The following is a 21,869-nucleotide window of genomic DNA, read 5'->3' as shown; positions in this document are numbered from 1 at the left end:
CAAAGTTTTTGTTTTATGGTCCACATCTGGACCTCAGCTGCACTGGGCTCTGTATTGTTCTTTGTCACTGTTAAGTGAATTCAGTTTGAGTCACTGATTTTCATTTGTTCAACTAAGTAAGAGAGGCTCGAGACTCTGGCTAGTGTACTCTAAGGCCTTGACTGAAATCCAAGGGGGAGGAGTGGCGGTCTAATACTATGGTCAATCATTTTCAGGAGTTCTCTGATAATGTTCCTGATGCCAGGTTTCTGCAAATGCTTAGTACAATATAACACAATTAGGGCTGTCAAAGTTAATCAGTTAACTTTTTGTAATTTTAGTGCACCATTCTTCATGATTCTTGTAATGCTTTATATAGAAAAATATATTTTTTTAAATATTGAATTTGGCCTTTACTACTATAGCCCATAGGGAGCGATGTCTGCATAGGGGTGCAGATTGTAAACATGCACAGAAGCTCTGGCTAGGGCCTTGGGGCCAATACGTAACGCTTAATAAAGAGCAGTGATACTAGCAAGATCAGTGTGCGGATTTCTTCTTTTTTCTCTACTATAGCCCATAGAAACACATTGAATAACACATTCATGAATGAAAAAAAGTCAGTAAAAAAGACAGTCAAAAAATAAATAATAAGGTTTTGAAGTGCCTGTCCTATATCTAGGAGATCTAAAGAAAGCTCAGGAAATATTGTAGTTTTTTTGGACACATATTTAACCCCTTATTTTTTTTGCCACAAAACTACCTCCATACTTCCATTAATTTATATGGGTTACCTTCAGATGAGTCCCGTGACACTTGTGGGGGTCGTAGATCAAAACGAAGAACACCATCGTGTTCTGTTTCCACAGAGTGGTCATATTAATTTGCAGACCAAACCATTCGGATGCTACAGACGTGAGAAGACCAATTATTTTATTTATTATTTATTTATTCAGGATGTTTCACGGTCTGACAAACACCACTGTAGTTCGGCCACTTTCCACCGCAGATGGCCGAAGACTAACATAGGCAGATTCGGTGGATTGAGACGCAGAGATCTGTAGCTTAAATTTACAGATTTTGATGGGGATTTTTTTATGTTACTTGGATAGATTATAGACTCTTAATCATGGTTAATCACAGCAAATCATTCAATTAACTTGATAAAAACAATTATATCGTTTCACAGCCCAGAATAGAGTACATCTTTATTTTCCATGGTACAGTGAATAAAATAAATGTCTTCTGCTCTCATTACTTAAGTTCGCCAGATGGCACACAACACACACAAAGTTGTGAGGAGCCCTGTGTATAAAAACGAAGAGCTAGTGCGTTTGTACATGAAGTACAAGTAAATACAGTAATATGACAAAACATCCATTGGGACCCTTTGAATTACCTGATTCATATGAAACTAGAATCCTCAGTATTCCTCCTCTGTATGTATAACAAAGATGTATACCTATTTAAACCATGCAGTGTTTGGTCAATGCTACAAACCAGAAACGAAGTGCATATGTGATCATATTGACTTCAAAGAGCCGGTAGGTATAGAATCTTATTAGCACAGCTCGTCTAGCAGTCACTTATCCCCTTATGAGTAATACCACATTGAGAGAGACCCTGCGGAACACTCTCACCAAAGACCCTCTAAATCCCTAAGGATTTTTCCTTTATCATATGTGATTGCTTAGAGCTCCATTTCATGCTAGTGAATAAAGTCATGCCGGAGAGCCAGAGCCTGCATTCTCAGCTTCACTCAGTGGGAGATTATAGGCCCAACACTGAGAATAGAGGAGAAGTGTCAGAGGGTACCTCCTAAATGTTACCCTATTCCCTTTATTGTGCACTGCTTTTGACCAGGGCCCATTGGGAATAGGGTGCCATTTGGAACGTACCTTGAGTGTGACTTTAGTTATCCAGACAGACACTCCGTGGCCATCTGACACTCAGCAGAAGTGGCAGGAGTGGAAGCTCTAATTGTGCTGATTGGACGGACCCTGGACCAGAGGGGAGGGGCAGACAAAAGGAGAGTGTCACTGTGGCCCCTTATGAGTGACCCCAGGGCTTTGGGATGCTGACAGAGGACTATAATAGGGATGGACAGGACTGTTTGGTACAAACACATAGAGGTACCTCATACTTAACCCTGAGATGAGTTACCAGATCTCACCCTGTGTTCTATTGGGTTTTTATATGCCTCTATCTATCCTCCTCTCATATCATTTATTTGGCTAATAACATTATTTCATATAATACTAATGGATTTTATCTAGAACTTACCTATATGTTTAAAGTTCCTGCAGTTTGAGATTGTTTTTGTATAGAATTCCCGAGAGAAGATTTCTCTGACCCTCTGTCTGCAGCACCATGTAGCCACCTGCTGTGTGGGAGTGTTCTTTCTTTGGTGTCAACAAACACCCACGGTCATCTCCGACTCCACACAGACTAATCTATGTGTAACTTTTAACATGGAGGAGTACAAAACTGTATTAGCTTAATTAGCAAACTCATATTATGTTTGATTGTTATGGCTTCACATGTACAGTATTAAGAATAGCGCAGGATGGTGTGCTTTTTGCAAACTTAGTTACAATTAGAGCCCTGAGTTTTTCCTGACCATGACCAGGAAAACTCTGAGCCCTTATTATACCTGGCTAGTTGTAACATGTAGTTACAATACCACTATCTGTTCACCACTTTTCACACAGAAAGAAAGGCACGTTCTGTGGGATGTTCCCCAATATACAGTATGGCTGGTCTGGTGTTTGATGATAGATGAGTTATCTCAAGCACAGAACTAGACTTCCAGCCGATGACAAGCGCTGCTGCTCGTCTCGTCACACTTTCACAGGGGACAATTAATCAAAGATGGAGATGTGACATACAGGAACAGTTATTCTACTCCCCATTTACTGGATAAGCATGGATAAGTGCTAAGGATGGGTGGTGAAGGGAAAGTGATGATTGATTTTCAAAACCCCAGATGTGTAGGACTGACCAGACTACAACTATGGTCTGAACAAACAAATAAAGGGGTGTATGCAATATATCCTAAGCATGAAAAAGACGAATGCATGATTCTTCAAGAGAGCAGAGGTGACACTGTTTAAACATTATAGGCTTTCATCCCTCCCTCTTGGATATGGCATGTCTTATACAGCATAATAATAAGCCATTTTATCGAACATAAATATTGTTTATATCAGTTAGACCTACTTTTTCATTCCTTTTCTGGAAAACAGTGGATAGACTGAGAGTAAATACAGTTCTCATGGCCACCCTTCCATTGAGAGCTCATTTTCCTGGGCAAGCTGTCAGGTTCCCCTAATAATAAACCAAACGTACGCTATGAAATGTACATTGGCCTGGGAGAGAGATGTTAAACAAATACAGCAGTTTTGACAAGCTACCCACTTTAAAAAATATATTTTTCTTATTTTTCTTTTGTTCTTGTTATCTCTCATTCTTTCTATATTTTACCCCCTTTCTTTTCTTGTTTGGGGTTGGGGGTGAGAGTGAGAGCGTGTGTGTGTGTGTGTGTGTGTGTGTGTGTGTGTGTGTGTGTGTGTGTGTGTGTGTGTGTGTGTGTGTGTGTGTGTGTAGAATGGCTGACAAAGTGGCGTGTGTGAGGGTAAACAGAGGATCATGTTTGGTGGAGGGATCTTTCAGGTGGGCAGGCAGCTACAGCCCCTCCAGCCCCCTTGCAGCAGGGAGCAACAAACAATCCCATCTGGACGACAGAAACCCAGTCCTGTGATACAGGCTGCCATGGTGTTGTTTCTATTCTTTCTCTCTCTTTTCTCTTTTTAGAATTTCAACTCATGTATTCATTTTCACCCTCTCAGTGTTAAGTTAGGGTGATCAAATCAAATCTTATTTGTCACATGCTTCGAATGCAACAGGCGTAGTAGATGCCTTATTTCATCACATTACCAGTGGGTCAGAAGTTTACATACACTCAATTAGTATTTGGTAGCATTGCCTTTAAATGGTTTAACTTGGGTCAAACGTTTCGGGTAGCCTTCCACAAGCTTCCCACCTGGTGTAACTGGGTCAGGTTTGTAGGCCTCCTTGCTCGCACACGCCTTTTCAGATCTGCCCACACATTTTCTATAGGATTGAGGTCAGGGCTTTGTGATGGCCACTCCAATACCTTGACTTTGTTGTCCTTACGCCATTTTGCCACAACTTTGGAAGTATGCTTGGGATCACTGTCCATTTGGAAGGCCCATTTGCAACCAAGCTTTAGCTTCCTGACTGATGTCTTGAGATGTTGCTTCAAATTTATCCATATAATTTTCCTCCCTCATTATGCCATCTATTTTGGGAAGTGCACCAGTCCCTCCTGCAGCAAAGCACCCCCACAACATGATGCTGCTACCCCTGTGCTTCACGGTTGGGATGGTGTTCCCTCGGCTTGCAAGCCTCCCCCTTTTTCCTCCAAACATAAAGATGGTCATTATGGCCAAACAGTTCTATTTTTGTTTTATCAGACCAGAGGACATTTCTCCAAAAAGTACGATCTTTGTCCCCATGTGCAGTTGCAAACTGTAGATGGCTTTTTTTATGGTGGTTTTTGGAGCAGTGGCTTCTTCCTTGCGGGGCGGCCTTTAAGGTTGTAGATATAGGACTCATTTTACTGTGGATATAGATACTTTTGTACCTGTTTCCTCCAGCATCTTCCCAAGGTCCTTTTCTGTTGTTCTGGGATTGATTTCCACTTTTCGCACCAAAGTACGCGTCTCCTTCCTGAGCGGCATGACGGCTGCGTGGTCCCATGGTGTTTATACTTGCGTACTATTGTTTGTACAGATGGACGTGGTTCCTTCAGGCATTTGGAAATTGCTCTCAAGGATGTACCAGATTTGAGGTCTACAATTGTTTTTCTGAGGTCTTGGCTGATTTCTTATCTGTCTGTAAACAATTGTTGGAAAAATTACTTGTGTCATGTACAATATCTAACCGACTTGACAAAACTATAGTTTGTTAACAAGATATTTGTGGAGTGGTTGAAAAACGTGTTTTAATTACTCCAACCTAAGTGTATGTAAACTCCCGACTTAAACTGTAGGTCCTGGATTTCAGGAAGCTTGGCCCCAGTGTTGCACTGGGCCTTACACACTACCCTCTGTAGTGCCTTACAGTCAGATGCCGAGCAGTTGCCATACCAGGCGGTGATGCAACCGGTCAGGACGCTCTCGATGGTGCAGCTGTATAACTTTTTGAGGATCTGAGGACCCATACCAAATCTTTTCAGTCTCCTGAGGGGGAAAGGGAGTTGTCGTGCCCTCTTCATAGCTGTTTTGGTGTGTTTGGACCATGATAGTCTGTTGGTGATGTGGACACCAAGGAACATGAAACTCTCGACCCGCTCCACTTCAGTCCCGTCGATGTTAATGGGGGCCTGTTCAGCCCTCTTTTTCTAGGAAGGCTAGAAAATGTTTATAGTACAAAACTGCTTTTAATGAAGTATAGCAAAACAATTTCCTTAGATTGGGTTTAGCCAATAATCTCTTTGGTGGGCTTAGCAAGGGCCAGGTGTGGTATTCTTAATGTAACTTTAAGTAAGTTATTGCTCACATCCAGATAGATTGCAAATAACTTTAGGCCTATAGCATGCAAAGCTATTTGTGGTATAATCCCATTCTTGTCACTGTAACATGTGAAATCTTTTGTTGGAGTTTTCTTCAAATCAGACAACCAACAAATCAATATTTTAATTTCCAGTCGACTGTTTATCTGCTTGCCAGGTCTGCAGGCCTATATCTAGGCTATTCACCTGTGGTTCACTACCACCCTCTTCTGGTGATTTATTGTAAACTCATGGCATGCCTCCTATAATCTTTGCCCAGGGTTGGGAAATCCTGGGAAATCTCCAAATGGGAAAAATACCATGGGACTTTTTATGGGGATTTTTGCACACTGACTTACTCTTTTGTTCTCTTTGTCATCAAATAAGACTTACTCTTCCATACAAATAACAGGATTTATTTAGGTTTTGAACTTCAATTAAGTAGTGCTAGTTTCTGAACAGAGTAAAAACTCAAACGAACTAGGAAAAGCTCAAACCAAGTTTATTCACCCACTGGGTCATACAGCTGCAAAGACAACATACAAGTCACACAAGCCCATCTTTATACCTTCCAACTAGGCAGAGTCATCTCCTTGCATGTCTAAGATAGAAAAGTAGTGTATGTTGTTAGGCAGAAACATAGTAGGTTCCTCTTACTGGTATTGTCATGGCCCTGCCTAAGTCTAGGACCCTCATGGGTGTGGAAATATGTGTGCGTGAGATAGGACTGTGTTCAGATGGCCTTCATGGTGGGCCTCTGTGGCCCCCCTCCCAGCAGTGTCTTTTCTCTTCAACTGTTGACCTTATCTCGAGTTGAGTTCCACATCCCTCATGGTCCTGGTTCCGCAGCAACTGGCCTGCCTTATCAGGTACTAAAACTAGACTACTGTTGCCCTTTGCCTCCCTCCTTAGGAACAATAACATATTTGAACAGAATATCAACTTTCTGCACTTCCCCTTTTCTCACTCAGTAACTTTCCATATCACTCAGTAACTTTCCACACACAAAGTTCCTCTGTACCCTTCATTGACCCTAACATATACATTCCTTATACATGTAAAGTAATCAATAAGTTCTGGTATGGTAACATGAATAAGTATATTTCAAGCTAGAATCCAACAGTAGCCTAACATTGTACTTGTAGCCTACTTTGTAACATTGCTCAAATTATCCATCCCAAAAACATTATTTTAACAAAACTATAAACTTCAAATTATTTATCATGTGCACCTAACACCCCCCCCCAAAAAAAGGCATCTAAAAAAAAAAGAAGACCTGTCCACTTATTAAGCTCGTTGTTCATATTTTGCCCCTTTTTCATCCTTAGTTGTTCACTCAGACTCTGATTTAATGTCCATTTCCTCCTTCGTGTCACTCTGAAGCTGTGTGCTGGACCCTAGTTCTGTTCCTGGCTCAAAAAGGTTAAGGTTCGCCCTAATAGCCACCAATTTCTCCACTCTGTTGTTTGTTAGACTGTTGCCCACCTTTCTTTTGGTTTTCCCAAAGAATGCTCTGAGGCGCAAAGAAGCTGCTGATGTTGGTGGGATCTGAAGGATCACAGAGGCGATGGGTGACAGGGCCTCAGATGCACAGAGACCCTTCCACCAGGTGTAGGGAGAAATGTGCTGGCATGATTGCCATATCCCATCCCCATTCCAAAGGCCTTGCTTGGTAGAAAACTTTGCCAGACTTGCCAGAACTTTGCCCTCATCAAGATTGAGGTGGTGTGAGAGGGTAGAAATCACATAGTATGCGCTGTTGATCTGTTCTCCAGAAAGTATTTGTTTCCCAATATGCTTTGGATCCAGCATGTATGCTGCTGCGTGAATTGGCTTGATACAAAACTCTCCACACAGCTCCAGAAATCGAACAACTGCCGTCTCCTCTGTGTTGAGTAGCAAGGCTGAAGGGAGGGCTGTGCTGATTTTGTCTTTTAAATCAGCAAAAAGCCTGAGAACATCTGACAAGACAGCATCCTCTCCTTCAATCTGATCAATGGCAAATGCGATCGGTGAGAGTAGCGTAAGATTGCGAACCAATCTCTCCCAAAACACATCATCAAGCAGTATTTTCCTGATGGAGATTTCAATTTCCACAGACTGTGATCTTGCCATTTCTTGCAGAGACTCCTTGTCTTTCAGAAGGCTGCTGTACATGGTGACAACCCCAGCCCATCTAATGTTGCAGGTCAGCTTCAGTGTGGAGTTATTTTTCTTTGTATTTTTATTGCTGTATGTTGCTGACACTTCCTCTTTGCTCCTGACATCCTGTACAACTTGCTTGGCTGTCTTGTATAGCGTTTCCATTGTTTGCAAACTCATGATGTCCTTGATAAGTAGGTTAAGCCCATGAACCATGCACCCAATAGGTGTAATGTGAGGGTAGGCCTCCTCCACTTGTGCCCAGGCAGCCTTCATGTTTGCGGCACTATCAGTAACAACAGCAAACACCTTCTGTGGTCCAACGTCATTGATTACAGCCTTCAGCTCATCAGCAATGTGCGTGCTTGTGTGTGTGTTGTCCTTTTTGTCTGTTGTCTTGAGAACCAATGGTAGAGGAGTAGAGACTATGTAGTTTATGATGCCATCACCTTGTACATTTGACCACCCTTCGGAGACAACGGCAACACTGTCTGCTTTCTCTATTGTTTCCTTCACCTTTCCTTGCACTCTGTTGAACTCAGCTTCCAGTAAATGAGTAGACAGAGCATCTCTGTTCGGAGGAGAGTATCCAGGGCAAATAACATTGAAACATCTCTTCCAGTACACATTCTCACTGAGCATGAGGGGTGAGCCTGTGGCATATACAGCTCGAGCCAGGCACTCATCAGCATTTTTCTGGCTATGGTCTTCCATTGTATGGCAGAACAATGGTTCTTGTGCGCTTTGATATAATGTTGCATTTTTGCATTTGGTTAAATGCACCTGCAACTTTGTGGCATTCTTTACATACTGCTTTGTACAGTAGTTGCACATGTACATAGTCTTCCCATCGTCGTTAATGGCTGGGGTGAAATGCTTCCACACATCTGATACTAAACGTGGCATTCTTCCCCCTATAGAAATAACGTGGGAATGTTTAAATTAGCCAACACATAACAGCATGAAACAACATTAAATGTTAAAGGTAGCCTACAGTATGCACTGGGAAATAAATAAAACAATAAGTTGGAAGTATGATTAGCCTATTGGGCTTTAAATGTTTTTATATACATGTGTTTTAGCTTGTGTGGAAATAGGTACGTGTGTAGTTATTTAAAGAACAAGATGATCAATCAAAACCATAATTAACTTACCTTACTCACTAGGGAGGATATCGTTAACAATGGTATCCTGTCTTGATGTAGCAAATGTAATATATGTATTGCTGAAGTATAAAGAATGGCTCCTTTCAAAAAGAGGACCGTGTTTCTCCACATTAAAAATACAGAAGTGCTTTTAAAATTCCCAACATTGCAAACAGTCCGTTGAAAATTTTCGTGGAAATTTACCGGAAATGTACCTTTTGCCACCAGCTGCTATACAAGCTATTAGATACAGCTATATAATGTTCGTTAAGCAACTTTATCCATGATAATATAATAATAACACGTCAACGAAAATACATTTATCTACTGACCTATTTGCATTAATCCACAACTAGTGATAAATCAGAAAGGAATATGAAACGCGGAACTTTTTATTTCGTTGCTGTAACCCGGAAGTACTTCTGTTACCCACATGGGTTTCCGTTTGCAGTTGTTTGAGGAAGCATGAGAGTGCAGTGAGCAAGCCACGAACTGAGCTTTTAAACAGCAAAACACCGGTAGGTTTCATCAAACAAACATTTGATTAAAAGGAATGCTGATAGATGTTGCCCAAATGTTTTGACACAAGAGTAGCTTCGGCCAAGTAGCTGGTTAGCCATAATAGCAGATATTTGATATGTGCTTGCTGAGAAAATATTTCAGTCAAGCTGTGAGAATAGAGTTCGCTTTTTTTTATTGATTTGGCCTACAGTAACCCCGTGGTGATTTGCACTATTTGTGTACAATGGTGTTTCTATATATCTTCTCCAGGTACATTCCTGCCTCTTGTAGTCACTGGGAACATCAAAGTGCATTATTTATCCAGTGATTGGCAGCCATGTCCTCACAAGACAGTAGTGAGGGGCAGCAGTGCCCCCTGGCGGTGGGTGTGGAAACAAGCAGCCAGTCTGCCAGTGATGGGGAGACAGACTGTGCGGTCATTACGGTCACCATTGGAGCAACAGTCCCCACAGGGTTTGAAAACACTGCTGCAGAGGAAGTCCAGGAGAAGATTGGGGCTGATGCAACAATAAGCAAGGACCGCGGTCGAATATACTTCCAAATAACCACAGATAAGCTCTCACAGGTAAGATGCCATTGGCTTTGCCGACAGATAGGTTTCACACATTCCACTGTAAAATATCCCATGTCGTTGGGATATGATGGCATTCCCAGTAAGTCTCTCTGTTAGATTTTATATGGAAACTTAAGCCACTTAACTGAGATTCACAATCACTTTGAAAATATCTGCCAATCTATTCTTTTACCACAAGAGAAGATAATAGGTGTAGACGTAACACAACCATTTCCTACTGGGGCTCCCAAGAAAAGGGGTTTGCCACCCAAACCTCAAGTTAAAGAAATGTCATTAGGATTTTTATTAGTCATGGAAGGTATAGAGTACCACAGTATGAGTCATAATACCCATAAAACCCAGCAGTCATACAAGGAAATGGTTCCCATCATTTTCCCCCATTAGGGGTAAGCTTGTTTAAGCTTACCCTGTTGTGATGTGTTGTCACACCAGGGTATGCCTGGTGTCAAAACAACAAAGTCATTTCTGAAGATTATGATTTATTTCGCGTGATTAGTAAATACGTTTTAAGGTCAACCCTGTTACGTGAACTTAACTCTCGTTTTAATATGGTGAAATTTATTTTTATTTTTAAGAAACATGCAGGTGAGCTGGTTCTGCTCTTTTTGGCCATTTTGGGGAGGAAAACTGAGTGGGTTGAGCATAACACGTCAACCCTGTTACCAATAGAAAGATAGGCTAGAAATGTGAAAAAATATATATATAAAAAATGTGAAGCTTGCATTCAATTGCCCCTCCCTGTTCCACACAACAAGCTTCCATTTCCCCTGTCACAGGGGGAGTTATGATCATTTCAATCCTGTTATGTCAAATCTGCTACTTTAATTGGCACTAATTGTAATTTTTCTTAATTTAACCTCTTGAGATGGGAAAACATGTTGAACATAAAGTTGAACATGTGTACTTTATGACAGAATGTTAAAATTATGTGAAATAATTAGTTTTCTTTTACTAAATTCCACTGCCCGAAAAGCACTCTATCGGTGGATCGACCCAGCCTACATTTCCTATTACTGTAACTGCAGAATTAGTCAATATCCTTTCATTTTGATTTACAAGTATTGCAAAACCACATTTTTTTGGCTACTTTAATATGACTATTACACGAGTGTTGTGAATATGATGAAATGCAGATGCTATTTAAGCCTAGTTTAAATGCTTGATAAAAAGCCTATTATTCTTTGTGTGGGCATCAAATCAAACTTTATTTTCCACATGCGCCGAATACAGCAAGTGTAGACTTTACCGTGAAATGTTTACTTACAAGCCCTTAACCAACAGTGCAGTTCAAGAAGAAAATATTTCCTGTAGTCCACGATCAGCTCCTTTTTCTTGCTCACATTGAGGGAGAGGTTGTTGTCCTGGCACCACACTGCCACTTCTCTGACCTCCTCCCTATAGGCCATCTCATCGTTGTCGGTGATCAGGCCTACCACTGTTGTCGTCAGCAAACTTATTGAGGGTGTTGGAGTCGTAGTTGGCCAAGCAGTCGTGGGTGAACAGGGAATGCAGGAGGGGACTAAGTACACACCCCTGAGGGGCCCCAGTGTTAAGGATCAGCATGGCAGACGTATTGTTGCCTACTCTTACCATCTGGGGGAGGCCCGTCAGGAAGTCCTCGATCCAGTTGCAGAGGGAGGTGTTTAGTCCCAAAGTCCTTAGCTTAGTGATGAGCTTCGTGGGAACTATGGTGTTGAACGCTGAGCTGTAGTCGATGAACAGCATTCTCACATAGGTGTTAATTTTGTCCAGGTGAGAAAGAGCGGTGTGGAGAGCGATTGAGATTGCGTCATCTGTGGATCTGTTGGGGCGGTATGCAAATTGGAGTGGGTCTAGGGTGTCCGGGAGGATGCTGTTGATGTGAGCCATGACCATCCTTTCAAAGCATTTCATGGCTACTGACGTGAGGGCCACGGGGCGGTAATCATTTAGGCAGGTTACATTCGCTTCCTTGGGCACAGGGACTATGGTGGTCTGCTTGAAACATGTAGGTATTACAGACTCGGTCAGGGAGAGGTTGAAAATGTAATTGAAGACACTTGAGAGTTGGTCCACGCATGCTTTGAGTACACGCCCTAGTAATCCGTCTGACTCAGTGGCTTTGGGAATGTTGACCTGTTTTAAAGGTTTTGTTCACATCGGCTACCGAGAGCGTTAGCACACAGTCATCCAGAACAGCTGGTGCTCTCGTGCATGCTTCAGTGTTGCTTGCCTCGAAGCGAGCATAAAAGGCATTTAGTTCATCTGGTAGGCTCGTGTCACTGGGCAGTTCTCGTCTGGGTCTCCCTTTCTAGTCTGTAATAGTTTTCAAGCCCTGCCACATCCGACGAGCGTCAGAGCCGGTGTAGTAGGATTCAATCTTAATCCTGTATTGTCGCTTTGCTTGTTTGATGGTTTGTCTGAGGGCATAGCGGGATTTCTTATAAGCGTCCGGATTAGTCTCCCGCTCCTTGAAAGCGGCAGCTCTAGCCTTTAGCTCGATGCGGATGTTGCCTGTAATCCATGGTTTCTGTTTGGGATATGAACGTACAGTCACTGTCGGGACGACGTCATCGATGCACTTATTGATGATGCCGATGACTGATGTGGTGTATTAAAAAATATATATATATTATTTAACTAGGCAAGTCAGATAAGAACAAATTCTTATTTACAATGACGGCCTAGGAACAGTGGGTTAACTGCCTTGTTCAGGGGCAGAACAGCATATTATTCCTCAATGCCATTGGATGAATCCCGGAACATATTCCAGTCTGTGCTAGCAAAACAGTCCTGTAGTGTAGCATCCGCGTCATCTGACCACTTCCGTATTGAGCGAGTCACTATTTTTGCTTGTAAGCAGGAATCAGGAGGATAGAATTGTGGTCAGATTTGCCAAAATACAATCCATCAATCCTTTGATTAATTTTGCACACATTCATAATGGTTTGTTCACCTGGCTGTTACAGTACCATTGAGTAAATTCTAAATATAACCTAGCTTTTTTAACTGTGCCTCTTTCTAGGTCCATAATCTGAGGTCTGTGGACAACCTGTTTGTTGTGGTTGAAGAGTATGACAACTATCAGTTTAAAGACTCAAAGGTATATCTCTTTTCATTACAGCACAGCCAACCTGAATTCATACAGCCCCTACACATTCATTTCAATTATAACATTCATGTTGGTAATAAAAGAAGTCCCCTACAATTTATACCATGCTTCTCCCTGTTAGGGTATTTGATAGAAACACTACCAATTCTGTCCAACAGGAGGAGACATTGGAGGACTTGCAGAAGCTGGCCTCCAAGCTGGCATGGACCAACGCACTAAAAGTCTGGAAACTGAACACCTCTCTGAAGAAGAAGAGGGGACCCCATAGACGGCCCCAAGGTCCCAAGGGGAAGGGACGGAGAGGCAGAGATTTCAGAGATAGAGGCAAAGCCAACAAAGACGTTGTGGAGATGGACACCATGGAGACTGTCACCGCAGAGATAGAGAAGCTGCAGCTGGAGCCTCAGGCACCTACTACAGGCCAAGGGGGTTGGGTGGGGGAGACCGGGTCACCTGACCTGGAGAACAGCCCCCTGGGTGAGCAGCAGGAGGTGGAGGGACAGGAGCCCGGGCCAAAGGTCCTTAAGTTTCGTGTGACGTGCAGCCGAGCAGGAGACAAGCACAGCTTCTCCTCCAACGAGGCCGCCAGGGACTTTGGTGGTGCCGTGCAAGACTTCTTCCAGTGGAAAGCAGACATGACCAAGTTTGATATCGAGGTAAAAATAACATAACATTGCATCCTGTTCCAATGGGACTGGCACCCACTGAATTCCTCTGCCCTAGCCAGGCTTGTCAAGATAAGCCTGCGAGAGACAACTTAATTGATTACATTACAAAGAAAACAAACAGGGTAGGAATAACAGTTCTGAGAGTAAATATTTTCCCTTTAAATAAATAGGTGGGGTCACATAATGTGAAATGAAATAAGTGTTTCCATTATGATTTCACTGTGTGTTTGTGTGTGTGTGTTGGCAGGTCCTTCTGAACATACATAACGTTGAGGTGGTGATTGGCATTGCCCTGACAGAGGAGAGTCTCCACAGAAGAAACATCACCCATTTTGGACCCACCACGCTGCGCTCCACCCTGTGCTATGGCATGCTCAGGTCTCCTACTCTCCCTCCATTCACACTCAGTACAGTCAAGCTAAACGGAAAGCTCTGTCTACCTCATGCCTGCACTTTGATAATACATGGGTGCAATACGGATTGTGATAAAAGAACCCCGTTCTGTGATTTCTTGATGCAACCTATTTTGATATACACAACACATACAGAAATTGTAGTGCTTCATGTAAAGTATGCTGCCTCTAATTGATTCAAATTTGTGAAAATCAAATGAGCTTCATGTAAAGTATGCTGCCTCTAATTGATTCAAATTTGTGAAAATCAAATGACAACTGTGATATTTGTGTCTCTTTCATTGGACAGACTCTCTAAGCCTCAGGCATCTGATGTTATACTTGATCCCATGTGTGGAACTGGAGCAATACCTTTAGAGGTAAGAAGGAGAATCTAAATATACTTTTATTAAAAAGAGAAAATATGACTACGGTAACTGACTTTGCCTTCCATGAAGTAGTAATCAGATAGTATAGCCTACTGAGTAATTGATTGTCTCGATCAGGGAGCCATTGAATGGCAGCAGGCATTCTACCTGGCCGGAGACAACAATGACATGGCAGTGAGCCGCACAGTCAACAACATCTGTCACATCCAGAAGAAGAGACTAGACAAGAGCAGGTGACACACAACAAATCAAACCATACACAAGTTACTTTATGTGAATTAGTCACCGCTCAAAGTCAGACTTTGAAGAAGAAATGCAAGACAAAGTGATGAGACCTATTTGATCGTTAGTTGTGTTTACTCCATTTACCCCCCAACCCTGCAGTACGCCAGGGTTGCCCATAGACACAGTGCAGTGGGACCTGTGCCATCTACCCATGAGAACCAACTCAGTGGACATCATCATCACTGACATGCCCTTTGGGAAGAGGTAGGAACCACAGTACTGTTTCAATTAGGACCTACACTCAACATTGACTAAACCTCCTAGATATTGCTCATTTCTGTATGGAATGTATTGTTTACGTGGCTGAGGTGTACATTCTGTGGTTTTGTTATAGAATGGGCTCCAGGAAGAACAACTGGGACCTGTACCCACCCTGTCTGAGAGAGATGGCCCGGGTGTCCAGACCAGGCTCAGGGAAGGCCGTCATTCTAACCCAGGATAAAAAATGCTTTCAAAAGGTAATGTATCACACATACATACAGTAAGACTCTGTAATCTGTGGTAGAGGGAGTGTCCTAACCTGCCTGTACCTGAAGGCTTGGTCATCAACAGTAAATTCCAGGATAACCAGAGAATGAGTAGAGGACGTTGTGGTGTCTTATTAAATTAGATTCGTCCACACCAATATCTGTGTGAACAAACAAACATCTATTGTTAGTGTTGTTAGTGTATGGTATGGACTGAGTCTACTCTGTTTCCATCGATAAAAGACAGTACTGTGCAGCCGTCTTCATCGACCTGGCCAAGGCTTTCGACTCTGTCAATCACGTATTCTTATCGACAGACTCAACAGCCTTGGTTTCTCAAATGACTGTCTCGCCTGGTTCACTAACTAGAGTTCAGTGTGTCAAATTGGAGGGCCTGTTGTCCGGACCTCTGGCAGTCTCTATAGGGGTGCCACAGGGTTCAATTCTCGGGCCGACTTTTCTCTGTATATATCAATGATGTTGCTCTTGCTGCTGGTGATTCTCTAATCCACCTCTACGCAGATGACACCATTCTGTATACATCTGGCCCTTCTTTGGACACGGTGTTAATAAACCTCCAAATGAGCTTCAATGCCATACAACACTCCTTCCGTGGCCTCCAACGGCACTTAAATGCTAGTAAAACGAAATGCATGCTCTTCAACCGATCACTGCCAGCACCTGCCCGCCCGACTAGCTTCACTACTCTTTACGGTTCTGACTTAGAATATGTTGACAACTATAAACACCTAGGTGACTGGCTAGACTGTAAACTCTCCTTCCAGACTCATATTAAGCATCTCCAATCCAAAATTAAATCTAGAATCGGCTTCCTATTTCGCAATAAAGCCTCCTTCACTCATGCTGCCAAACATACCCTCGTAAAACTGACTATCCTGCCGATCCTTGACTTCGGCGATGTCATTTACAAAATAGCCTCCAACACTCTACTCAGCAAATTGGATGCAGTCTATCACGGTGCCATCCGTTTTGTCACAAGTCCCATATACTACTCACCACTGTGACATACAGGTATACTCCCATTGGCTAGTCCTCGCTACATATTCGTTGCCAAACCCACTGGCTCCAGGTCATCTATAAGTCTTTGCTAGGTAAAGCTCCGCTTTGTCAGCTCTCTGGTCACCATAGCAACAACCACCCGTAGCACTTGCTCCAGCAGTTATATTTCCACTGGTCATCCCCAAAGCCAACATCGTCTTTGGCCGCCTTTCCTTCCAGTTCTCTGCTGCCAATGACTGGAACGAATTGAAAAAATCACTGAAGTTGGAGACTTATATCTCCCTCACTAACTTTAAGCATCAGCTGTCAGAGCAGCTTACCGATCGCTGCAGCTGTACACAGCCCATCTGTAAATATCCCATCCAACTACCTACCTCATCCCCATATTTGTTTTTGTTTTTCTGCTCTTTTGCCAGTATTTCTACTTGCACATCCTCATCTGCACATCTATCACTCCAGTGTCAATTGCTAAATTGTAATTACTTCGCCACTATGGCCTATTTATTGCCTTGCCTCCTTACTTCATTTGCACACGCTGTATACAGAATTTTGTATTGTGTTATTGACTGTACGTTTGTTTATTCCATGTGTAACTCTGTGTTGTTTTTGTCGCACTGTTTTGCTTTATCTTGGCCAGGTCACAGTTGTAATTAAGTACTTGTTCTCAACTGGCTACCTGGTTAAATAAAGGTGAAATAAATAAATAGGTGGTCCTTTGGCCAGATGGCGTTTCTTCAAGCAATACTGTGGTGTGTCAAATGTAATGATTTTGTGCCATGAGTGTCTTGTGACCGGTTGCATCTGTCTCCCTCAGGCCATATCGAGGATGGGAGGACTCTGGCGGAAGCACCACACTGTCTGGGTCAACGTAGGGGGCCTACACGCAGGGGTGTTCCTCCTCAAGCGCACAGCAGGGATCTTTGGCCAAACCCCAGAAGATGTCAGGGAACCCCTAGAAGAGCAACCAGGGAAGGAAAAAACAGCAGAGGAGAGGGAAAAGGAGGTTAAGTGACCGAGTTAAGCCCCACCTATACAGAATATACTTTAGAAATGGCATAGAAATGACCTTTTGCCATTATTTATTTGATTAATCTATTTTGCTGTATATTTGTTGAAGGTCCAAAAGTGAGTGTCTCATAGGGAAACCTTTCCTAAGTTTTACTGTGTTGTTATAGACAGACAAGGTTTCGGTTAAGTGAAAAAAAGTTGACTGCCTGCTTATTACAACCAGTTTCCTTTTCATGTTAAACGCCCAGCTTTATAAAAAGTTGTCTAGCTACACCTGAGTGCCAGTTATATAAATGCAAGTCATTAATCATCCATGGTTCTTTTAGCTACTGTCGGTAAGCAAGACTATTGATTTATACACCTATTGTGTTGTTGAGGGAATCAGTTCAAATGACCACACCTCTCCACTCCATTGCTGACTTGTTGGCAGGCTCTGTAACATGAAACTTTATGGTAAATAAAACTTGTTTCCAAATATGCGTTAAAAGGTGACTGCACTTCCTAATTCTGCCTCGTTTTATATTTGTTTCAATAAGAAATGTTAATGGCCATGACTGAAGTCAAATGTCAGTTTTCACAGCCCAAAGAGATTCTTCAAGAATCAATGGGGACATTTATTTAATTCAGAAGTCCTCCTAAAATGGATGAAGCGACTGCAGATTGCCCCTTTAATGTTGATGTAATGGACTTTTTTCATGACACAAGTCTACACACACTCATGCATCACCCAGCTGCATAAACAATGACAACAGTGTATCATCCTTACATCAGAGGGGTTAGTCAGCCAATTTGCCTAATATTCTGAAATAACTTTTAGATTTTTTTTGAAAGATGAGCTTGGAATTGGCATGGTCTAATTGACTCAACAACAGAGAATTTTTGCTTTCTTGTTGAATCAGGAAATCAACAGTTATTTCTGGTTGTTTATTGAAGTTAGCTGGCTAATTTATTGATCCTGCTTTGTATAGTCGTGGCCAAAAGTTTTGAGAATGACACAAATATACATTTTCAGTCTGCTGCTTCAGTTTGTATGATGGCAATTTGCATATACTCCAGAATGTTATGAATAGTGATCCAATGCAAATAAACTGAATCCTAAAAAAAACATTTCCACTGCATTTCAGTCCTGCCACAAAAGGACCAGCTGACATTATGTCAGTGATTCTCTCGTCAACACTCATACCTGTGTTAACGAAGACAAGGCTGGAGATCATTCTGTCATGCTGATTGAGTTTGAATAACAGACTGGAAGCTTCAAAAGGAGGGGGGTGCTTGGAATCATTGTTCTTCCTCTGTCAATCATGGTTACCTGCAAGGAAATATGTGCCGTCATCATTGCTTTGCACAAAAAGGCTTCACAGGCAAGGATAATGCTGCCAGTAAGATTGTACCTAAATCAACCATTTATCGGATTATCTAGAACTTCAAGGAGAGCGGTTGTGAAGAAGGCTTCAGGGCGCCCAAGAAAGTCCAGCAAGCGCCAGGACCGTCTCCTAAAGTTGATTCAGCTGCAGGATTGGGGCACCACCAGTACAGAGCTTGCTCAGGAATGGCAACAGGCAGGTGTGAGTGCATCTGCATGCACAGTGAGGCGAAGACTTTTGAAGGATGACCTGGTGTCAAGAAGGGCATCAAAGAAGCCACTTCTCTTCAGTAAAAACATCAGGGACAGACTGATATTCTGCAAAAGGTACAGGGATTGGACTGTTGAGGACTGGGATAAAGTAATTTTCTCTGATGAATCCCCTTTCCGGTTGTTTGGGGCATCCGGAAAAAGCTTGTCCGGAGAAGACTGTGAGCGCTACCATCAGTCCTGTGCCATGCCAACAGTAAAGCATTTTGAGACCGTTCATGTGTGGGGTTGCTTCTCAGCCAAGGGAGTGGGCTCACTCACGATTTTGCCTAAGAACACAGCCGTGAATAAAGAATGGTACCAACACATCCTCCGAGAGCAACTTCTCCCAACCATCCAGGAACAGTTTGTTGACGAACAATGCCTTTTCCAGCATGACGGAGCACCTTGCCATAAGGCAAAGTGATAACTAAGTGGCTCGGGGAACAAAACATTGATATTTTGGATCCATGGCCAGGAAACTCCCAATACTTTAATCCCATTGAGAACTTGTGGTCAATCCTCAAGAGGTGGGTGGACAAACAAAAACCCACAAATGCTGACAGACTCCAAGCATCGATTATGCAAGAATGGGCTGCCATCAGTCAGGATGTGGCCCAGAAGTTAATTGTCAGCATGCCAAGGCAGATTGCAGAGGTCTTGAAAAAGAAGGGTCAACTCTGCAAATATTGACTTTTTGCATCAACTTCATGTAATTGTCAATAAAAGCCTTTGACACTTATGAAATGCTTGTAATTATACTTCAGTATTCCATAGTAACATCTTACAAAAATATCTTAAGACACTGAAGCAGCAAACTTTGTGAAAATTTATATTTGTGTCATTCTCAAAACTTTTCACCATGACTGTAGTATACCCCTCTGGTATGTCTGCTGCCATTTCAAAACAGATGCAACATTGATAGTGTGACATCAGTCAAACTCATTTTAAGTTTGGGTGTTTCACACATCACCATGATCGTATCGCATCATGAACTGAAATAAAAGTGACTGTTCTCATGCAAGTTTGTATAAATATGACAGACTAGGAACATTTCATCCTTTTTAAAATGTTATTTCGACAATTAGCTTCAGCCGGCTGGTGTGAGACCGTGGAAAAGTTGGTTTGACTTTGGATAGCCTATCTCTGAGGATAGTTAGGGACCGTCAATAAATTGCACAATGTAAATTGTGGAAAATATTAGTATCGCATTCAACGCTTTCAATTTTTTTGTATATACATTTCTAAAATGTATAGTTGGAGGTTTATAAGTCATTGAAATCTGGCCTTTTAATTGACCTTTTAAAATATTGTCCCATGTACATTGTGTAATTGCTGCCATTGACTGGAACGAATTGCAAAAATCGCTGAAGTTGGTGACCTATATCTCCCCACTAACTTTAAGCATCAGCTATCTGAGCAGCTTACCGATCGCTGCAGCTGTACACAGCCCATCTGTAAATAGCCCATCCAACTACCTACCTCATCCCCATATTGTTTTTATTAACTTTTTTTGTTGCTCTTTTGCACACCAGTATTTCTACTTGTACATCATCATCTGCACATCTATCACTCCGGTGTTAATTTGCTAAATTGTATTTACTTTGCTACTATGGCCTATTTATTGCCTTACCTCCTTACTCCATTTGCACACATTATATATAGATTTTTCTATTGTGTTATTGACTGTACTTTTGTTTATCCCACGTGTAACTCTGTGTTGTTGTTTATTGTCGCACTGCAGGTCGCAGTTGTAAATGAGAACTTGTTCAACTGGCCTACCTGGTTAAATAAAGGTGAAATAAAAAATCCATAACTAGCCCCATGGGGATATCAAATGTCAAACCAAATTGACGGAGGGCATTACGATTGGGGTCTGTGCAGCTGTTCTCTGAATTTATGATTACTTGGGTGCTGGGGGCATGAGGGCAGGATTAAAATAAATCCAACACATGGAAAACTGTTATGGTACCCATCATTCCATGATATACCATTGTTTCCTATCATCTCGCAAATCTCAGTTTAGGATGAGACTGAATGACTCAAATGATCCAAATTACACTTTGTACTCAATTTTGACACTAGAATAAATGTTCCAGACACATATCAATGCCACATATGACATTTTCAAAACCAGAAGTTGCTAGAGGCAGTTTCTCTTTAAAGCGACAATCATTATTTGAAACAATAATAAAGCATCCTCTGCATCCCGGTTTCGGGACAAAGCTGAGGGGTAGTGCTGGAGACAGAGCTATAGATGCAAGGACTGACCATCCATGAAATACACATGATAGTTTTAACCATGTTTTTAGGCTATTGTGTTTGTTTACATTTACTACAAGCTTATATTTTGGCTTCTGATGGGGTACGACAGTTGAACTAAGCTCTTGAGTCATAAGTTATATTCTTCAAGAATCAATGAGTACATTTATTTAATTCAGAAGTCCAAAAATGGATTAAGCGACTGCAGATTGCCCCTTTAATGTTGATATAATGGACTTTTTTTCATGACACAGACTGCACACACTTATGTATCACCCAGCTGCATAAACAATGACAAAGGTGTCTCATCTTTACATCAGAGAGGTATACAAAGCAAGATCAAGGAGTTAGTCAGCCAACTTGCCTAAATATTCTGAAATAACTTTGGATTTTTTTAAAAGATAAGCTTGAAATTGGCATGGTCTAATTGACTCAACAATCAAAAACTCATAGAACTTTAGCTGTCTTGTTGAATCAGAAAATCAACAGTTATTTCTGGATGTTTACGAAGTTAGCTGGCTAACTCATTGATCCTGCTTTGTAGTAAACCCCTCTGTTATGTCTGCTGCTGTTGCAAAACAAATACACCATTGATAGTGTGACAAGTCTACCTTATTTTAAGTTTGGGATTTTCACACATCACCATGATCGTATCATATCCGGAATTGAAATAGAAGTGACTATGTTCTCATGCAAGCTTTATCTAAATATGACTGACTAGGAACATTAATTATTACT

The 21,869-nt window shown here is 41.9% G+C and overlaps 2 protein-coding genes across 3 annotated transcripts; one reads left to right on the top strand and one right to left on the bottom strand.

Annotated features, from left to right (window-relative positions):
* Window positions 1-6,040: 6,040 nt before the first annotated feature.
* On the bottom strand, window positions 6,041-9,254 carry LOC129847187 (uncharacterized). Of its 2 annotated transcripts, none has more exons than XM_055915002.1 (2): window positions 8,851-9,254; window positions 6,041-8,610 (listed from the first exon to the last, which is right to left on the bottom strand). In XM_055915002.1, the coding sequence occupies exon 2, from the start codon at window positions 8,600-8,602 to the stop codon at window positions 6,887-6,889; it is 1,716 nt and encodes a 571-aa protein (XP_055770977.1). In that variant the 5' UTR covers window positions 8,603-8,610; window positions 8,851-9,254; the 3' UTR covers window positions 6,041-6,886. The 2 variants fall into 2 exon arrangements, with proteins under 2 accessions (XP_055770977.1, XP_055770987.1); XM_055915012.1 differs by having other exon boundaries at window positions 8,860-9,254.
* A 5-nt stretch (window positions 9,255-9,259) lies between these two features.
* Window positions 9,260-17,736, top strand: thumpd3 (THUMP domain containing 3). Its single transcript, XM_055915021.1, has 10 exons — window positions 9,260-9,359; window positions 9,613-9,928; window positions 12,942-13,019; window positions 13,187-13,684; window positions 13,944-14,074; window positions 14,399-14,468; window positions 14,595-14,710; window positions 14,862-14,966; window positions 15,097-15,220; window positions 17,064-17,736. The coding sequence occupies exons 2-10, from the start codon at window positions 9,680-9,682 to the stop codon at window positions 17,259-17,261; spliced, it is 1,569 nt and encodes a 522-aa protein (XP_055770996.1). The 5' UTR covers window positions 9,260-9,359; window positions 9,613-9,679; the 3' UTR covers window positions 17,262-17,736.
* Window positions 17,737-21,869: the final 4,133 nt, after the last annotated feature.

The sequence above is a fragment of the Salvelinus fontinalis genome, chromosome 3, assembly GCF_029448725.1.
Source record: "Salvelinus fontinalis isolate EN_2023a chromosome 3, ASM2944872v1, whole genome shotgun sequence".
NCBI classification, from domain to species: domain Eukaryota; kingdom Metazoa; phylum Chordata; class Actinopteri; order Salmoniformes; family Salmonidae; genus Salvelinus; species Salvelinus fontinalis.
This window is presented reverse-complemented; position numbering and strand designations above follow the sequence as displayed.